Source organism: Onychomys torridus, chromosome X (assembly GCF_903995425.1).
Source record: "Onychomys torridus chromosome X, mOncTor1.1, whole genome shotgun sequence".
NCBI lineage: Eukaryota > Metazoa > Chordata > Mammalia > Rodentia > Cricetidae > Onychomys > Onychomys torridus.
The window spans coordinates 53,185,647-53,204,227 of record NC_050466.1 but is presented as its reverse complement, the minus strand read 5'-3'; the positions used below and the strand labels follow the sequence as shown (position 1 = coordinate 53,204,227).

The 18,581-nt window shown below is 38.7% G+C and overlaps 1 protein-coding gene across 2 annotated transcripts in view; it reads right to left on the bottom strand.

Annotated features, from left to right (window-relative positions):
* The window catches only part of LOC118574319 (phosphatidylinositol-binding clathrin assembly protein-like), a 44,100-nt gene that overhangs the window by 7,521 nt on the left and 17,998 nt on the right, over window positions 1-18,581 (bottom strand). The window contains exons 8-9 of one of the 2 annotated variants that reach the window (XM_036175161.1): window positions 17,736-17,815; window positions 4,626-4,747 (exon numbers count right to left, since the gene is read on the bottom strand). In XM_036175161.1, coding sequence (XP_036031054.1) covers window positions 4,626-4,747; window positions 17,736-17,815 — 202 coding nt within the window. Of the gene's footprint in view, window positions 1-4,625; window positions 4,748-17,735; window positions 17,816-18,581 lie in introns of those variants that run through there. The other variant, XM_036175162.1, reaches the window with a different exon arrangement.

Here is an 18,581-nt window from a genome sequence, read left to right as displayed (position 1 = left end):
CCATCCCAGCACTGGCCTGGAAGTACCATTATCAAAGCCTCAATGGGGGTTGGAACTTCCAGGCCAATACTGGGATGACTACCCACTACACCTGCCACAGCCATACAGGTTATAAGTAATATAAGTCTCTGTGTGTTTACTTGGTTGGGTCTGAGCAGCTATGGGACTGGTGGGTGAGAGAGATTTGTCCTGACCGTGGGCCAAGCAGGACCAGGAAAATTATAGCTACAGATAGGGTCTTTTTCTAAAACCCTGGTCTAAAACTCATGTAGTTCTTAGCCTACTTAGTGCTGGAATTACAGGAAGAATCCCCCACACTGACTCATAAGAAGTATTTACTAAGTAATCATGAACACTCATGAATTAAAACATAAACCATCAACAAAGAAATACAAGATACAGAGGAAAAACCAAATGGAAACTAAAGGTGAAAATGAAAATTAACAAAAAAAAACCTCAATGAGGCCATATTCAGCCTCTAGGGATAGCCTGGATCACATAGCATATGATTTGGTTCAGTCTGGTGAGTTCCCTGTACTCTAGCCTGCGTGTATCCTTCTCAATCTCCAGACCTACTCTGGGTGGCACATCATGTATACAGTTTGAGTTTGAGTTTGCCTGACCCTAGCTTGCCAGAATGCCATATCCAACCTCAAGGCTTAACCCAAGCTATACATCCTGTATGTCAGCCCAGTCTAGGGAGTCCACCTAAACCTAGCCAACCTGTGCCATAACCAACCTCCAGGCCTAACCCAGGTCACACATCCTATATACTGGCCCAGCCTCAAGAGTCTATGAACTCTTGAATGTTCATACCATCCCAAAACTTCAGGCATTGTCTTGGTTGCACAGCCCGTACATGAGCCTAACCTGGTGAGTGCTCAAGGCCCCAGCCCACCCACATCATTCTCACTCCCAGGCATAGCTCAGGTAGCATAGCCTGTACACTAGGCCAAGAAGAGCCAGCTGTTTATCCCACTCACATGCTAGGTTTCAAAACACAGTTGTCATTAAGATTTAAAACAAAGGATTGTAGACTTGTGCAGTTCTGATATGGAAAAAGCTCTAGAAAACAAGTTTGTTATATTTGTGACAAACCCTTTTTGCTGCCAAATGTTACCTGAACCATATAAGCATAGTTCAAAAATTCATACTATCATGTTTGTATTTTTGCTTCAGTAATATTAACTTATTTGATTGATATATGCAATTCCATTCCTCCTAAGGTATGATATACCTTGTGTATTTTCTAAAATGTAAAAACATTCTGCCAGTTGTTAACCCATGACTTTTAACTCACCTCATTTCTTTTTATCTCCTACTCAATTCTTTTATGAAATCAATCTACATGCCTTGTATAGTATCACACATTTGTAAATTATCTATTTCAATAAAAATGTTTGGTGATATGTCTAGCCATATGCAGAGCTCCTAGAAAATAGATTCAAATTCCTAATTTATTTTATATTTCTACTATTCAGCACAGTGCCTGAACCTAACAGTTGATTAATAAACAGGGGAAAATAGTGGAAAACTCTGTGATGGGAAGAAATACCCTAAATTTGAATTTTCATGTTTTCACTTATGAAAGTTGAATATGTTTGAAATAAATATGAATGAAATACATAAGAGCTGATTAAAAATAAATTTTCTTTCTATATTACTTCCTTGATATAAGTTTATATCTTTTACATATATATCAAAATTTAAAAGAAATGATATAGCACAAATGTTACCATGCCGGGAACAAGTGTAATGGGCTTAGAATTCTGGATAGTTGATATACATGTATAAGTATTTAACTCCCATTTTATTTCACCACTCATATTCACCTCTGAAGGCTGAGGCTCCTTCGTGTCAATTCTAATGATAAAACAATATCTTTAATAAATTAGATATTCTTGTACTTTGCAAGGTCTAATGGGGGTTTTGGTGGAAGAACCTGCCTGCAGGAGGGTTCCCTGCTGGCTGGAAACTCGGGCAGAGATGGGTGGGGGTTCCCAGACCTGGTTATGTCCCAAGGCCTGGGTCCTAGAGGCAGGACTCTATCTAATTAATTTTATAATTTTCCACCTTCTTAAGGAAAAAGTTAAACAATTTTAAGTGAAAACATAAAAAATAGTTTCTTTTTTTTTCTTTTCAGTTTTAGTTCTCATTAGCTTTGGTATGATGATTTCTTCTTTCATTATCATTAAAAAGCTGGGCATGACATACTCCTATAATCCCAACACATTGGAGGTAAAGACAGGAGAATCAGTTTAAGGTCAGTTTCAGCTACTTGATGAGTTCAAAGCCAGTGCACACTACATAAAATCTTGTCTTTAAAAATCGAAATAAGAGGACTGGATAGATGGCTCAGAGGTTAAGAGCACTGGCTGTTCTTCCAGAGGTTCTGAGTTCAATTTCCAGCACAACCATTTATAATGGAATCTGATGCCCTCTTTTCACATAAAGTTGTATATTCAGTGCGCTTATTCATGAAATAAGTAAATCTAAAAAACACAGGCTAAAACACTGCCTTTAGATTGTTAATAATTTTCCTTTGATTTCCTCATCAAGATAACTCTATTTTTTGAGGTTTTTAAATAACTAAGTGAGTTACTATTTCACAGTGAGTTACTATTATTTAGTTCTAATTTTAGGATGATGAAAGAATGCATCCTGTAAAACTCTTTATTTAAATTTTTTTGTTTTTTATTTTATAATGTAATTTAATTTTACATATCAGCCATGAATTCCCGTCCTCCCCCTCCTGTGGGGGGGGGGCGCCACCTTCCTCCCAGTTCCCCCTCCCCCATTCCCATCTCCTCCAGGGCAATGACTCCCCTGGGGATTCAGTTCAACCTCGTAGATTCAGTACAGGCAGGTCCAGTCCCCTCATCCCAGGCTGAGCAAAGTGTCCCTGGATAAGCCCCAGGTTCCAAACAGCCAGCTCATGCACTAAGGACAGGTCCAGGTTCCACTGCCTGGGTGCCTCCCAGACAGTTCAAGCTAATCAACTGTCTCGTTTATCCAGAGGGCCTGATCCAGTTGGGGGCTCCTCAGCCATTTGGTTCATAGTTTATGTGTTTCCATTAGTTTGGCTATTTGTCCCTGTGCTTTTTCCAATCTTGGTCTCAACAATTCTTGCTCATGCAATCCCTCCTCTTTCTCGACAATTGGACTTCTGGAGCTCCACCAGGGGCCTGGCCTTGGATCTTTGCATCTACTTCCTTAAGTCATTGGATGAGATTTCTAGCAGGACAGTTAGGGTGTTTGGCCATTGATCACCAGAGTAGGTCAGTTCGGGCTTTCTCTTGACCATTGCCAGTAGTCTGCAGTGGAGGTATCATTGTGAATTTCTGAGGACCTCTCTAGCACTTTGCTTCTTCCTATTCTCATGTGGTCTTCATTTATCATAGTCTCTTATTCCTTGTTCTCCCTCTCTTTTCTTGATCCAGCTGGGATCTCCCGCTCCCCTAAGCTCTTTTTCCCTCGAAACTTGCCCTTCATTACCCCCAATCATGTCTCCTAAGAAAGACACAGGGATCGCCCAATGACAGAGAAATTGATTAGATCTATATTTAAATATTTTAAGGCAGAAAATATAGCATTGCTTTAAAGAAAATGAAGATTCATATATGTGCATTAAAATTTGTTACTAATATTTATTATATTTTATTGAAATCCCTGTCTTTGCTTATCATCTCTTTTAGAGCTGCTCAATAATGAAAAGAAGTTTGAAATTGCCCATCATGGTCTTATTTTTCTCAAGCTCTCCACATATTTTTAATAATTTTGCTGTACATATATAGCTCATTAAATATGGTATTAATATTTTTCTACCTTCAGGAATACTGTCTTTTACTATTATGTGATAGTCCTCTCCATCCTGTTTAGTCTCCTTAGCTTGTCTTCAATCTTACATCTCATATTATTAGTTGTTAATTATCTCCCTTACTTCAGTTCCATTCACTGAAATTTTAGGTGTTTACATTTGAAGTAACATTGCTTCTCTTATGATCTTTAGGAGTTCCAGCTAATAATGTTATTGTCTTTGCTTGAAAATAAGCATCATTAATTTACTTTATGTTGCAAAAGAAAATAATTAAGGATACAAAGAACAATGAAGAGTGTCAATATTTATGACACACATTGAAAAATTAGAATATTTAAATGAACTGGAAGTGCTTGTGAGAGAGTAGGAAGAAATTCTACAAAGAATTTTATTTACAGAAGTTGATTGTACATAACAAATAATGTTTTCATTCTAATCACTTAAGAACTCTGTATGTTACCGCTTTCTGACAAATTTGTACCTAACTTGAAAATTATTTTCTAGTTGTTAGTCTTGTCTCTTTCTACTATACATATGTTTTTGAATAATAAAAACTTACTCATTAATGGGGCTTTCTCCAAAGGTATGACTTGTTTCATGAAACAAACACAAATTTTTACATCATTTCATATGCATATTCTTTAAATTCATTAAAATAATCATTGTAAAAATCGATGATTACAGCTGGGTGTGGTGGCCCACACATTTAATCTCAGCACTCAGAGAAGGGAGGCAGATCAGGTTGGTCTCTAAATTCTAGACCAGTCAAGAATACACAGTAAGACTTTGTCTCAAAAAATATTCTTACTTCCTACAAGTAAGCCATCCATGTTGTTTGCTGTGAGATTTTCACCTTGCTGTTCATCTCCAACAGTTTTGCAAGTTTGTGAAAATAATGGTAGTTGTAACAAATTATGTGGACAAAATAACCTGAAAATAAGAGAAAGAATATAAGCATAAACTAAAAATGCATCAGTACGATAATGCCATTTATGTGTGTACCCATTACAAATAAATAAGACTAAATTAAAGGTAAATGAGTATAAGTAAAGGGATATTTAGTTATTCATTAAATAAATTTGATCGAGTATTTCTTACATAACAAAAACTGTACTTGATGCTGAAGGCATGACAGTGAACAAAATAAATGTTAGAATAAAAAGCTTCCTTCCCATAGTTTTATTGTATTTGAGACAGAAAAAAAAACAAGAAAAGGATTTTTGTGATGCTAGTGATAAGTGGTATGGAAATGGAATATCAGGGAATGGGATATGGTATGCTTTTCAAAATTACACATTCATTTATTTTGTGGGGAGAATATATGCATGTGTGCCATGGCACATGTGAAGGTCAAAGGACAACTTGCAGGGAGTCAGGTCTCCCCTTCTACCATGTGGACTCTGGAAATTGAACTCAGGTTTTCTGACTTGGTAGCAAGTACCTATAGCCACTGAAACATCTCACCACAGGCTTAGGATAAAATTTGTTTATGGAAATCTGTCCAATAATGAGAGGTGTGGTTTGGAATAACTCATTATAGTGGTAATTTATCAAGTTATCTGTGTATTTCTAAGCTTTTTTTAAATATGTTTAGGTTAATGCATGACATAAGTGAATTTTGTATAGGAAAAGCTGGGAGTGATACTTGTAAGTTAAGGACAAAAAATGAGACAGTGAACAGCAAAAGGATGATGGGTCATGAGTAAAGCCTCAAGGAAAGAATATGTATGGTATGAGGAACAAAGAGGAAAACACTGTGCCTGGAATTGCAATGATCAAAAAGATCATAAAGGCAACTGTAGAGTGGGTATGGCTAGATCATTGAGGGACTTTTTATTCTGAGACAATCATCTCAGCCAACTTCATTAAGATGGAGAAGCCATTGGATGGATTTGAATAGAGAATAGATATAATGTAACCTATATTAATAAAGTCATTATGCTGTATAAAGAGTGGCCTGCAGTAAGTGTGGGAGAAGCCATATGTCAATAGAATAACCAAAAGAATATTAGAAGTCTTCTATACAGAGCCAAAAATATGGTTAGTAACACAAATTTAGTGTCTCCTGCCAATAGGACCTAAGCCCTGGGAAATAGTCAGGCCCTGGTGACCACCAACCATCACTGCTATAGTGGATAGGCATCCCAGCATTGGCCTGGAAGTTCCAACCCCCACTGAGGCTTCGGTAATGGTCACACCCACAAGGCGGGGCAGAGGAGGGAGCGGAAGAAGAAGGATCGGGAAGGACTCACTCTCTGGGTTCCGGGACGCGGGACGCGAGAGGTGGACCGAGCAGAGTTCTCCAGTGAACGCCGCCGGACTACCCTATACCTTTGCCAGACTCTGCGACCTACCCCTTCATTTGTAAGTTACCCCACAAAATAAACTTCCCTTTTAACTACGTGGAGTGGCCTTAATAATTTCACCAATATCTGGCGCCCAACGTGGGGCAAATTCCAAAGGCCCAGGCGGCTCGCACCCTCAGCCTCCTCTTGGCTGGCGGCTGGCGGGCACCTAAAAACGCCTACAAAGTTCCATTTAACCAGGGGACGCCTACACGGTCCCATTCCCAAAAAAGGGAACAGCAAGTCGGGTGTCAGTTTCCTGGCTTAGCCCCCAGACCAACGAAAACCGCTGTGAGTGAGGCATTCCCACTCCTCCCTGAGTGCCGGCTCCCTGCCACCTTGGCTCCGGTGGCTCCTGCCTTCAGCTGCCACCAGCCAAGGTCACTAGCAGGCCTTGCTTTGGAGCTATACCAACGCCTCCTACTGGCTGAAAAGTGCTAATGCACCCCCCAAAACCACAGAAAGGTCGTTTTCTTAGAATTGCTTCCTGCTGTTTAGGGAGCAATGGTATCTCAGTTGGATCCAGAACTTAAATGTATTCTTGTCATATTCCCCTCCAGACATTCCCCCACAGGTATTTTGATGCAGAGGGAAGATATTATATTGGAATGGATATTCTTACCACGTAAACCAAATAAGAAATTAAAGACTTATATAGAAAAGATCTCTGATTTGATTCAAAAAGGTAAATTAAGACTTTGTCAGTTGACAGGAATGGACCCATCAGAAATTGTACTACCTTTAACTAATGAGGAAATTTCGTCACTATGGAAAGATAATGAATACAGACAGAGAGCCTGCAGTAACTTTTTGGGAGAGATTAACAACCATTATCCCAAAAGCAAGAGGATAGAATTCATAAAGAAGACTGAATGGGTCCTTCCTCACATTGTACGACACAAGCCAATTTCTGGAGTCCTCACATTCTATACAGATGCAAATAAATCAGGGAAAGCAGGATACAAATCAGGAGACTTAAGTAAACTGGTACAAAGTCCATACAGCTCTGTACAAAAGGCAGAACTGTATGCCGTTCTTATGGTACTGATGGACTTCACAGAACCCCTCAATATAGTCACTGACTCTCAATATGCAGAGAGAGTTGTTTTACACATTGAAACTGCTGAATTTATTCCTGATAACACAGAATTAACTTCATTATTCATACAATTGCAGGAAATCATCAGAAAAAGGGAACATCCTATATATATAACACATATCAGATCCCATACAGGTCTGCCAGGACCTCTAGCACAAGGTAATGATGAGATTGATCAGTTACTAATAGGTAATGTGCTAGAAGCCTCAGAATTTCATAAGAAACACCATGTAAATAACAAAGGTTTGAAGAAGGATTTCTCCATTACTTGGCAACAAGCTAAGGATATTGTGAAAAAATGTCCTACTTGTTCCTTCTATAACCAAACTCCATTACCTGCAGGAAGCAATCCAAAGGGTATACAAAGAAATGAAATTTGGCAGATGGATGTGTTTCATTTTTCAGAATTTGGAAGATTAAAGTATGTACACCATACCATTGACACCTATTCAGGATTTCAGTGGGCAACTCCCATGAGTTCTTAAAAGGCTGATTCTGTGATTACACACCTATTAGAAGTTATGGCCATCATGGGAATACCTATACAAATTAAGACAGACAATGCCCCAGCATATGTCTCCAATAAAATGAGACAGTTCTTTGCTTATTACAATATAAAACATGTTACAGGTATACCACACAATCCCACAGGTCAAACAGTCATAGAAAGATCCAATCGAACTTTAAAGGATATGCTAAATAAACAGCAACAGGTAACAATGACTCCTCGAAATAGATTGCATAGTGCTTTATTAACCTTGAATTTTCTCAATGCTGATGAGAAAGGAACAACAGCTGCGGAGAGACATTGGACAACAGACAAAACTCCTGAGCTAAACCAACCGGTTTATTTCAAAGATGTGTTGACCTCAGAATGGAAACCTGGATATGTCCTACGTTGGAGAAGGGGTTTTGCTTTTGTTTCCACAGGAGAAGAAAAGCTATGGATACCAACAAAATTAATAAAAATTCGATTCGAACAGGAGAAACCCCTTGAGGAGGAGAAATAAAAGATCATCCACCAATATGACATCTCTTCAGGTTCTAAGAAAAATTTAACAATCAAAGGTTGGGGTAGGGTTCTGTTTTTGTCTTTCCAGGATAATGGAAATACCCATCTTCCAGAAATCATAAGGCCTTGGATATCCGGATGTTTACAGCACAAAAAAGAATCTATTGGTACCAATCTACACAGGGTAAGATATCACTGTCTAACATCTATATCTCTATCAATCTACAATAGTTGTGGTTCCAATTTAATCATAAACCAAGCTGGCTTTGGAGATGGAACTGGCTCACTCCTTCTCTAAACCCAACCATATTGATAAAAGAAAAGGTTGAGAGATTCTTCAGTCCCATATCAGAAGAGCCCTCTGATGTGAGACAGAAGGAAACCAATTATAAGGGACCATTATCTTCAAGATTCTAATTCTCTCCATGCTTACTCTTGATTTCTTGGAATCCTTTCTTACATGTCATGACATCTTTAAATCCAAACCTTCCATTCTGATAAAAAATAAGTTTTTTCCAATAGCAATCTCTAAAAGTCTCCAGAAGGAAGATGGGGCCCCAACAACAACAACAACTCTACCCAATCCAGAATGATGCCATGGTAATCATCATCATACTACACTTCTTGCCAAAATTTCAGACAGTCTTACCCATTACTCTGAGAGTTGCTGCAGAATCTACAGTTAGTCTAACTGAGATTTAACTATCTGAGCTTTCTCACAATACCCAACAGAGATACCATCGCTCCCTAAACAGCAGGAAGCAATTCTAAGAAAACGACGCCCCTTCTCCCTAAGGTTCATATTTCTCAGGGTTATGGTTCTAGGGTTGGGGGTGGAAGAAACTGTTAAACTCAGTACTCTCCTTAAGGAAAGAAAATATGTCTCAAAAAAAAAAAAACATGGGAAAAGAAGAAATTGAATGAATAGGTATAAGATATTATGGTAGACTGTCATATACATTAGTAAACAAATTTAGTAATATAGCAGCCTTTGCACTGTTATGAATTCTTATATGTTGATAAAATTATAAACTTTTTACATTCCTATTTAAGATAATTTGTATATTGATACAAATACAGAACTATGTTTGTTATATTGTACACATATTTTTACTCTCATGTGAAATATTTGTATATTGATACAAATGTGAATTTATATCTGTCATACTGTATGTATGTTCTACTTCTGTTTAAGATATTCTATTTACTGATATATATTTAGGATTTGCACTATACATTCCTACCTCTGTTAAAGTTATTTTGTGTATTGTCACAATTTAAAGTCATTGTCCTTTTACTGTACATTTGCTTACAGACTGTTTGCCTTATTTATAGGAAGCTTAGTCCTTAGGTTGTTTAGGTAGATAAGACTTACATAGTTATTGTCACCTATGCTTGTCATCTCTATAATTATGTTAGTTAGGTTATCCAGATTTATAAATACATAGGTCAGATGGACAGGTAATCTTCAAACACTTCATGAACCTAGAGAACATGGCATTTAAATAACTTAGAATTCTGTTGACGTGAGACATAATTGCTCCTGGCAGCACCAATTTGATACCGAGAGAATGTTGGGCTTCTAAGACATTTCCATTTGGAAGTTTGTCTTCTTGGCACAAAATGGCCTACTGGGCAAAGAACTGCCCTCGCCTCAACTGCTGACAGTACAAATGCTGTCCTTTCTGGACAAGCGGGACACAAGGAAAGCGACCACTATACTTTGCCAAGACAGGGTAAGATGGTCTTTCAGAATTCCTGCTTCTAAAAATGGTCTGTCAGATACTCTAGGCCTGTAGCCAATTTAAATGCACCAACGATACTGAGAAACGTTAGGTGACTGTCCAGGCTGCTAGCTGTCTCTGTCTACTCTTGCAAGACTCCCGAAAGTTGCTTGCGTCCTTCTCTCATTTCTCAGATATTATTATATTCCTTCTCAGGTCTTTGATGAGGTTGGAGATTAGCAGTTATAGTTACAACTTAGTATATATACATATATAATATCTTAGATAGGATATATTATGTATTAGACTCAGGTTCTTTAGGATAGGACACCTTTTGGAATGATCTTTGTAACACGCCACCTACCCATGCCCTAGACTTCCCTGGATTTTACTATGTGTTTTTTGCTTGATATTGTTTGTACTTATTGTAATTCCAACTTATCTAGGTCATTATCCCTCATTACTCCTGGACAATATTTGATAACCATCTCTTTATATATAGTCTTGTATTAGGTTAGAACTTTCTTATTTAGACAAAAGGGGGAGATGTCGTGGATAGGCATCCCAGCATTGGCCTGGAAGTTCCAACCCCCACTGAGGCTTCGGTAATGGTCACACCCACAAGGCGGGGCAGAGGAGGGAGCGGAAGAAGAAGGATCGGGAAGGACTCACTCTCTGGGTTCCGGGACGCGGGACGCGAGAGGTGGACCGAGCAGAGTTCTCCAGTGAACGCCGCCGGACTACCCTATACCTTTGCCAGACTCTGCGACCTACCCCTTCATTTGTAAGTTACCCCACAAAATAAACTTCCCTTTTAACTACGTGGAGTGGCCTTAATAATTTCACCAATACACTGCCCCAGTTGCTGGCCAGCAGGGAAGACTCCTGATGGCAGGCTCCCCCACCAATACCCACCATCAGACCTTGCAATCTACAAGACCCACGCCCTACTCCAAACAAACCCATCACCCTACAACCGGTCTTCCTGAGACACGGAATCTGCCATCTCTCATTTGACCAGGAGAGGCTTCCTGAGAAACAGAATCTGCCAGCTCTGACTGGACCAAGAGCCCTGATAGGACTGAGAGCAGCACCCTGAGACACAATCAGCCAAGTTGGATTGGACCAGGAGCAGCTCCATGAGACACAGAATCTGCCAACTCTATTTTAGACCAAGAGCTAAGATTGGACCTAGAGTGGCACCTTGAGACACAGACACAGCAAGCACAGACTGAACCAATAGCAGCTCGCTCAGACACAGGCACCTCTTACACCTATTGGAGGAAGAGATGGAAAGACACCGTGCAAAAATACATACAACAACATGAAGAGCAATATGGCATCACCAGAACCTAGCAGTTCTACAACATCAAGACCTGAACATCACAATGTAGAAGAAGCAGAAGAAAGTGCCCTTAAAAATAACTTCATGAGGATGCTAGAGGTCTTTAAAGAGGAAATGAAAATTCCCTTAAAGAAATTGAGGAAAATACAAACAAAAATTGGAAGAAATCAATAAGTCCCTTAAAGAAAGCCAAGAAAACCATGAAAAAGCAATTACACATGTGAAGGAAACAGTTCAAGACCTGAAAATTGAAACAGAAACAATGAAGAAGACACAAACAGAGGGAATGCTGGAAATAGAAAATCTGAGTAAATGAACAGGAAATACAGATGCGAGCATAACCAACAGAATACAAGAGATGGAAGAGAGAATCTCTGGTGTAGAGGATACAATAGAGGAAATAGATTTGTCAGACAAAGGAAACACCAAAGCCAAAAAAGTCATAACACAAAATGTCCAGGAAATCTGGAACACCATAAGAATAATAGGGATAGAAGTAGGAGAAGAATACCAACTTAAAGGCACGGAAAATATATTCAGCAAAATCGTAGAAGAAAACTTTCCCAACTTAAAGAAGGAAATACCTAAGTAGATACAAGAAACATAGAATACCAAATAGACAACCCCCCTCAAAAGTCCTCTCACCACATAATAATTAAACCACTAAACATACAGAATAAAGAAAGAATATTAAAAGCAGCAAAGGAACAAGGCCAAGTGATTTGTAAAGGCAGACCCATTAGAATAACACTTGACTTCTCAATGGATACTCTGAAAGCCAGAAGGTCATGAACAGATGTGATATAGACATTAAGAAACCTCAGGCCGGGTGGTGGTGGAGCACGCCTGTAATCCCAGCACTTGGGAGGCAGAGACAGGAGGATCTCTGTGAGTTCGAGGCCAGCCTGGACAGAGCTAGTCCAGGACAGGCTCCAAAGCTACGGAGAAACCCTGTCTCGAAAAACAAAAACAAAAAACAAAACAACAACAACAACAAAAAAAAAGAAACCTCAGATGCCAGCCTAGACCAATATACTCAGCAAAACCTTTAATCTCCATAGATGGTGTGAACAAGACATTCCAGGACAAAACCAGATTTAAATAATATCTACCAACAAATCCAGCCCTATAGAAAGCACTAGAAGGAAAATTCCAACCTTAGGAAATCAGATACACCTATGAAAACACAGGCAATTTGCCTATAAAAAGACACAGGATAACAATGGATATGAAATAAGGACCCATCCTTCTGCTGCATACAAGAAACATACCTCAGCTTCAAAGACAGACACTACCTCAGAGTAAAAGGCTGGGGAAAGACTTTCCAATCAAATGGACTTAAAAAGCAAGCTGGTGTAGATATCCTAATATCTATCAAAATAGACTTCAAATTAAAATCAATCAAAAGAGATCAGGAAGGACATTACATACTCATCACAGGAAACATCCACCAAGATGAAGTTTCAATTCTGAACAATTATGCTCCAAATACAAGGGCATCCACATATGTAAAAGAAACATTACTAAAGTTTAAATCACTCATCAAACCCCACACATTAATACTGGGAGACTTCAACACCCCACTCTCACCAATGGACTGATCTGCCCAATACAAACTTAACAGAGGGACCTAACAGATGTTATGACTCAAATGGACTTAATAGATATCTACATAATATTCCACCCTAACACAAAAGAATATAGCTTCTTCTCAGTAGCCCATGGAACCTTCTCTAAAACCACATACTTATTCACAAAGCAAATCTCAAAAAAATTAGAATAACCTAACGTATTTTATTGGACCACCATGGCTTAAAGTTGGATTTCAACAACGTAAATTACAGAAAGCCTATAAAATCATGGAAACTGAAGACTGCTCAACTGAATCACCACTCTGTCAAGCAAGAAATAAAGAAATAAAAGACTTCCTAGAATTCAATGAAAATGAAGTACAATATACCCAAACTTATGGGACACAATGAAAGCAGTGCTAAGAGGAAAATTCATAGCACTAAATGCCCACATAAAGAAGATGGAGAAATCTCACAATAGTGACTTAATGGCACAACTGAAAGCGCTAGAACAAAAAGAAGCAAACTTACCCAGGAGGAATAAACACCAAGAAATAATCAAATGGAGGGCTGAAATCAATAAAATAGAAACAGAGAACAATACAAAGAATCAGTGAAACAAAGAGTTGGTTCTTTGAGAAAATCAACAAGATAGACAAGCCCTTATCCAAACTAACCAAAAAGCAGAGAGAGAGTGTGGTGATATTTTATTTGTACTGAAATGCGATTTTATTTGTATATTAATAAAGTTGCCTTGGGGTCAGAGCAAGCCATAGCTGGGCGGTGGTGGTGCACGCCTTTAATCCCAGCACTTGGGAGGCAGAGCTAGGCGGATCTCTGTGTGTTCAAGGACACAGCCAGCATGGAGACACACACCTTTAATCTCAATACCAACCATAGAAGACCTGGAGGTCTGTACAGACAGGCAGTGATGAGGAGGTCATGTGGTTGGGTTTACAAACCAATGAGAAGGCAGAACAGAAAGTCTATATAAAAGACAGGACACAGGAAGTAGCTCTCTTGCAGAGAGGAAAGACAGAGCAGCAGTGAAGGGTAAGGTTTTCAGCTCTCAGCTATTGCTCTGACCTCTTGGCTTTTAACTCTGCAATTGGCTCTGTGTTTCTTATTTAACAAGACAGTTACATCTACAAAAGAGCATCCAATTAACAAAATCAGAAATGAAAAGAGAAACATAACAACAGACAATGAGGAAATCCAGAGAATCCTCAGGTCATACTTCAAAAACCAGTACTCGACAAAATTGGAAAATCTAAAAGAAATGGACAATTTTCTGGATAGGTACCACATACCAAAGTTAAATCAAGACCAGATAAACTAATTAAATAGACCAATAACCCCCAAGAAAATAGAAACAGTCACTAATAGTCTCCCAACTCAAAAAATCCCAGGACCAGATGGTTTCAGCACAGAATTCTACCAGATTTTCAAAGAAGAACTAATACCAATACTCTTCAAATTGTTCCACACAATAGAAACAGAAGGAATGCTACCAAACTCCTTTTATGAGGCTACAGTTACACTGATACCCAAACCACACAACGATGAAACAAAGAAAGAGAATTACAGACCAATCTCCCTCATAAACATTGATGCAAAAATGCTCAATAAAACATTGGCAAACTGAATCCAAGAACACATCAAAAAAAATTATCCACCATGACCAAGTAGACTTCATCCCAGGGATGCAAGGAAGGTTCAATATACAAAAATCTGTCAATGTAATACACCATATAAACAAACTGAAAAGAAAAAAAAAATGATCATCTCATTAAATGCCGAAAAAATCTTTGACAAAATCCAACACCCTTTCATCATAAATGTCCTGGAGAGATCAGGAATACAAGGAACATACCTAAACATAATAAAGGCAATCTACAGCAAGCCAACAGCCAACATCAAATTAAATGGAGAGAAACTCAAAAAATTCAAGTAAAATCAGGAACAAGACAAAGCTGCCTGCTCTTTCCATATTTATTCAATAAAGTACTTGAAGTTCTAGCTAGAGCAATAAGAAAACAAAAAGATATCAAGGTGATGAAAATTGGAAAGAAAGAAGTCAAACTTTCCCTATTTGCAGATGATATGCTAGTATACATAAGTGACCCCAAAAATTCTACCAGGGAACATCTACAGCTTATAAACACCTTCAGTAATGTGGCAAGATACTAGGTTAACTCACAAAAATCAGTAGCCCTCCTATACACAAATGATAGACGGGATGAGAAAGAAATCAGAGAAACATCAACCTTTACAATAGCCTCAAGTAATAGAAAATTCATTGTGGTAGCTCTAAGCAAGTGAAGGACGTGTATGACAAGAACTTTAAGTCTCTGAAGAAAGAAATCCAAGAAGATATCAGGAAATGGAAAGATCTCCCATGATCATGGATAGGTAGGATTAACATAGTAAAAATGGCAATCTTACCAAAAGCAATCTATAGATTCAATGCAATCCCCATCAAAATCCCAACACAATTCTTCACAGACCTGGAAAGATCAATACTCAACTTGATTTGGAAAAACAAAAAACTCAGAATAGCTAAAAGAATCATGTACTATAAAGCAACTTCTGGAGACATCATCATCCTTGGCCTCGAGCTCTACTATAGAGCTATAGTAATAAAAACAGCTTGTCATTGGCATAAAAACCAACATGTGGACCAATGGAATTGAATTGAAGACCCTGACATTAACCCACACACCTATGAACACCTGATTTTTGACCAAGAAGCCAAAACTGTACAATGGAAAAAAGAAAGCATCTTCAACAAATGGTGCTGCCATAACTGGATGTCAACTGTAAAACGAATCTTAAATGTTCTTATTAATAAGAACAAACATGGGGCCAGGTATTGTGGTATATTTAGAAAGATCAGAGAGACAGAAAAAGCCACAGCTAACCTCACCTCACCAACTTCTCATCTAATCCTGTTTCCTCAGACTGAAAGCCTCTGAGTCCTTATCTGAATGGATCTCAGCTGAACTGCTATTAAAAGCCTAAAAGCGGGCTGGAGAGATGGCTCCGAGGTTAAGAGCACTGACTGCTCTTCCAGAGGTCCTGAGTTCAATTCCCAGCAGCCACATGGTGGCTCACAACCATCTGTTATGAGATCTGGTGCCCTCTTCTGTATACAAAAGAAATAATTTATTTATTTTTTATTTTTATTTTTTTTTTAGTGCTTAGAAGTCTAAAAGCCTCTTCTTCCTTTTCCTCACACCTTATATACTTTTCCAATTCCTGTCATCACTTCTTGGATTAAAGGTGTGTGTCACTGTGCCTGGCTGTTTCCAGTGTGGCCTTGAACTTGGATTGGATCTCTGCCTCCCAAGTGATAGGAGTAATGGTGTGTGTGCCACCATTTTCTAGCCTCTATGTCTGTCTAGTGGCTGTTCTGTCCTCTGAACCCTGATAAGTTTATTAGGGAACACAATATATTGGGGGACCAACTATCACCACAGTCAACACATAAAAGATTGCAAATAGATCCATATCTATCACCATGCCCAAAACTCATGTCCAAGTGGATGAAAGACCTCAACATAAATCCTGTTACACTTGCTCAACTATGTTCATAACAGCATTATTTGTAATAGCCAGAACCTGGACAACCTAGATAGATGGCCCTCAACCAAAGAATGGATAAATAAAATGTGGTACATATACACAATGGAGTACTACTCAGCAGTGGAAAACAATGATATCATGAAATTTGCAGGCAAATGGATGGAATGAGAAAATATCATCCTGAGTGATGTAACCCAGCCTCAGAAGGACAAACATGGTATATACTCACTTATAAGTGGGTACTAGATATAAATCAAAGGATAACCAGACTATAACCCACAGCTCCAGAGAAGCTACCAAATAAGAAGGACCCTAAGAAGGATGCATGGATTGCCCTGGGAAGGGGAAATAGATGAGATCTCCATGAGTAAACTGGGCCTGAGGAGTGAGAAATGGAGGATAGAGGATGTGGGATGAGAACATAAAGGAATGGGATAGTTGAGCTAGAACAGGAAAGTAGTGGGAGAGCAATGAAAGAGATATCTTGATAGATAGAGGAGCCATTATGGGGTCAGGAAGAATTCTGTTACTAGGGAAATTCCCAGAAATTCACAAGGATGACCCCAGCCTAGACTACTAGCGATAGTGGAGAGAGTGCCTGAACTGGCCTACCCCATTAATCAGATTGGTGAATATCCTGTCATCATAGTGCCTTCATCCAGTATCTGATGGAAGCAGATGCAGAGATCCAGAGCCAAGCACCAGGTTGAGCTCCAGGAGTCCATTAAGGGAAGAGAGGGAAGAGGGATTATATGAGCAATGGGGGGTCAAGATCATGATGGGGAAATCTACAGAGACAAGCTACTGAACCAAGCTCAAAGGAACTCATGAACTTTAGAGTGACAGCTATAGAACCTGCCATGTACTGGACTTGGCCATCTGCATACAGGAGACGGTTGTGTAGCTTGATCTGTTTGAGTGACCCCTGGCAGTGGGATCAGAATTTATCCCTGGTTCATGAGCTGGCTTTTGGGAGCCCATTACCTATGGTTGAACGCCTTGCTCATACTAGATTCAGAAAGGAGGGGCTTGGTCCTGCCTCAACTAAATATTCCAGGCTTTGCTGACTCCTCATGAGAACCTTTACCCTTTTGGAGGAGGGGATGGTGGGAGTAAGGCTGGAGGGTAGCAGGAGGAGTGATGAGTGGAGGATCTGTGGGTGGTATGTAAAATGAATAAAAACAATTTCTTAAATTAAAAAAAAACAATTGACATAAAAAGATATTTATTATCTTACCTATAAGGAGATAGTATGTCATTTTTCAATTCCAAAGAAGCTAAATGCTGTTTTAGTGCTTCAATTAAACTGTGTGGTACCTAAAATATTATTATAAAATATTATTATAAAATATTTGTTCTTTCATATACTTAATGAATTTATAATCTATCTTATAAAATTATTAATAAGACAATTCTATAAATATTATTGCTACATGTAAGTTCATTATTAAAAGTATGTTATAAAATCAGAATTTATTTTTAAAAATAATTTATTTTATGTACATTGGTGTTTTGCCTGCAGGTATGTCTGTATGAGGGCATAGGATCTCCTAAAAGAGGAGTTACAGCCAGTTATGAGCTGCCATGTGGGTGCTGGGAATTGAACCCTGGTCCTCTGGAAGAGAAACAGTGCTCTTAAAGACTGAGCCCTCTCTCCTGACCCATAATATCTGATTTTCAAATCAGGCTTTGAAATACTTTTTTAGGGCTGTGTCTCAGACCCCAACATGGGTGGAGATCCCCCTGCTCATAGCTAATAGACATATCAGAGGTGTAGCAGTTGGCAATTAATATTCAGGTGTCAGCCCACTAGAAGTTCAACTCTCTAATAGGAATGTCTTGGTCCAGTAAGGTTTATGAGATTTACTCCAGAGTGTCTTTTGCTTCTGCTGTACCTTTGGTATCTGATATTATGTATATAGTTTGCGGAATTCTCCACTACCTGTATTGTAATGTGTCTATCTCAATCTTATGGGCATTTATATCTATGGATTATCTAGAAGATGACTCCTTCTTAAGTTGTATTGTCCATTTGATATCTATAATGTTAGCTTACACAGATTTTGATCAATAAATAGGAATA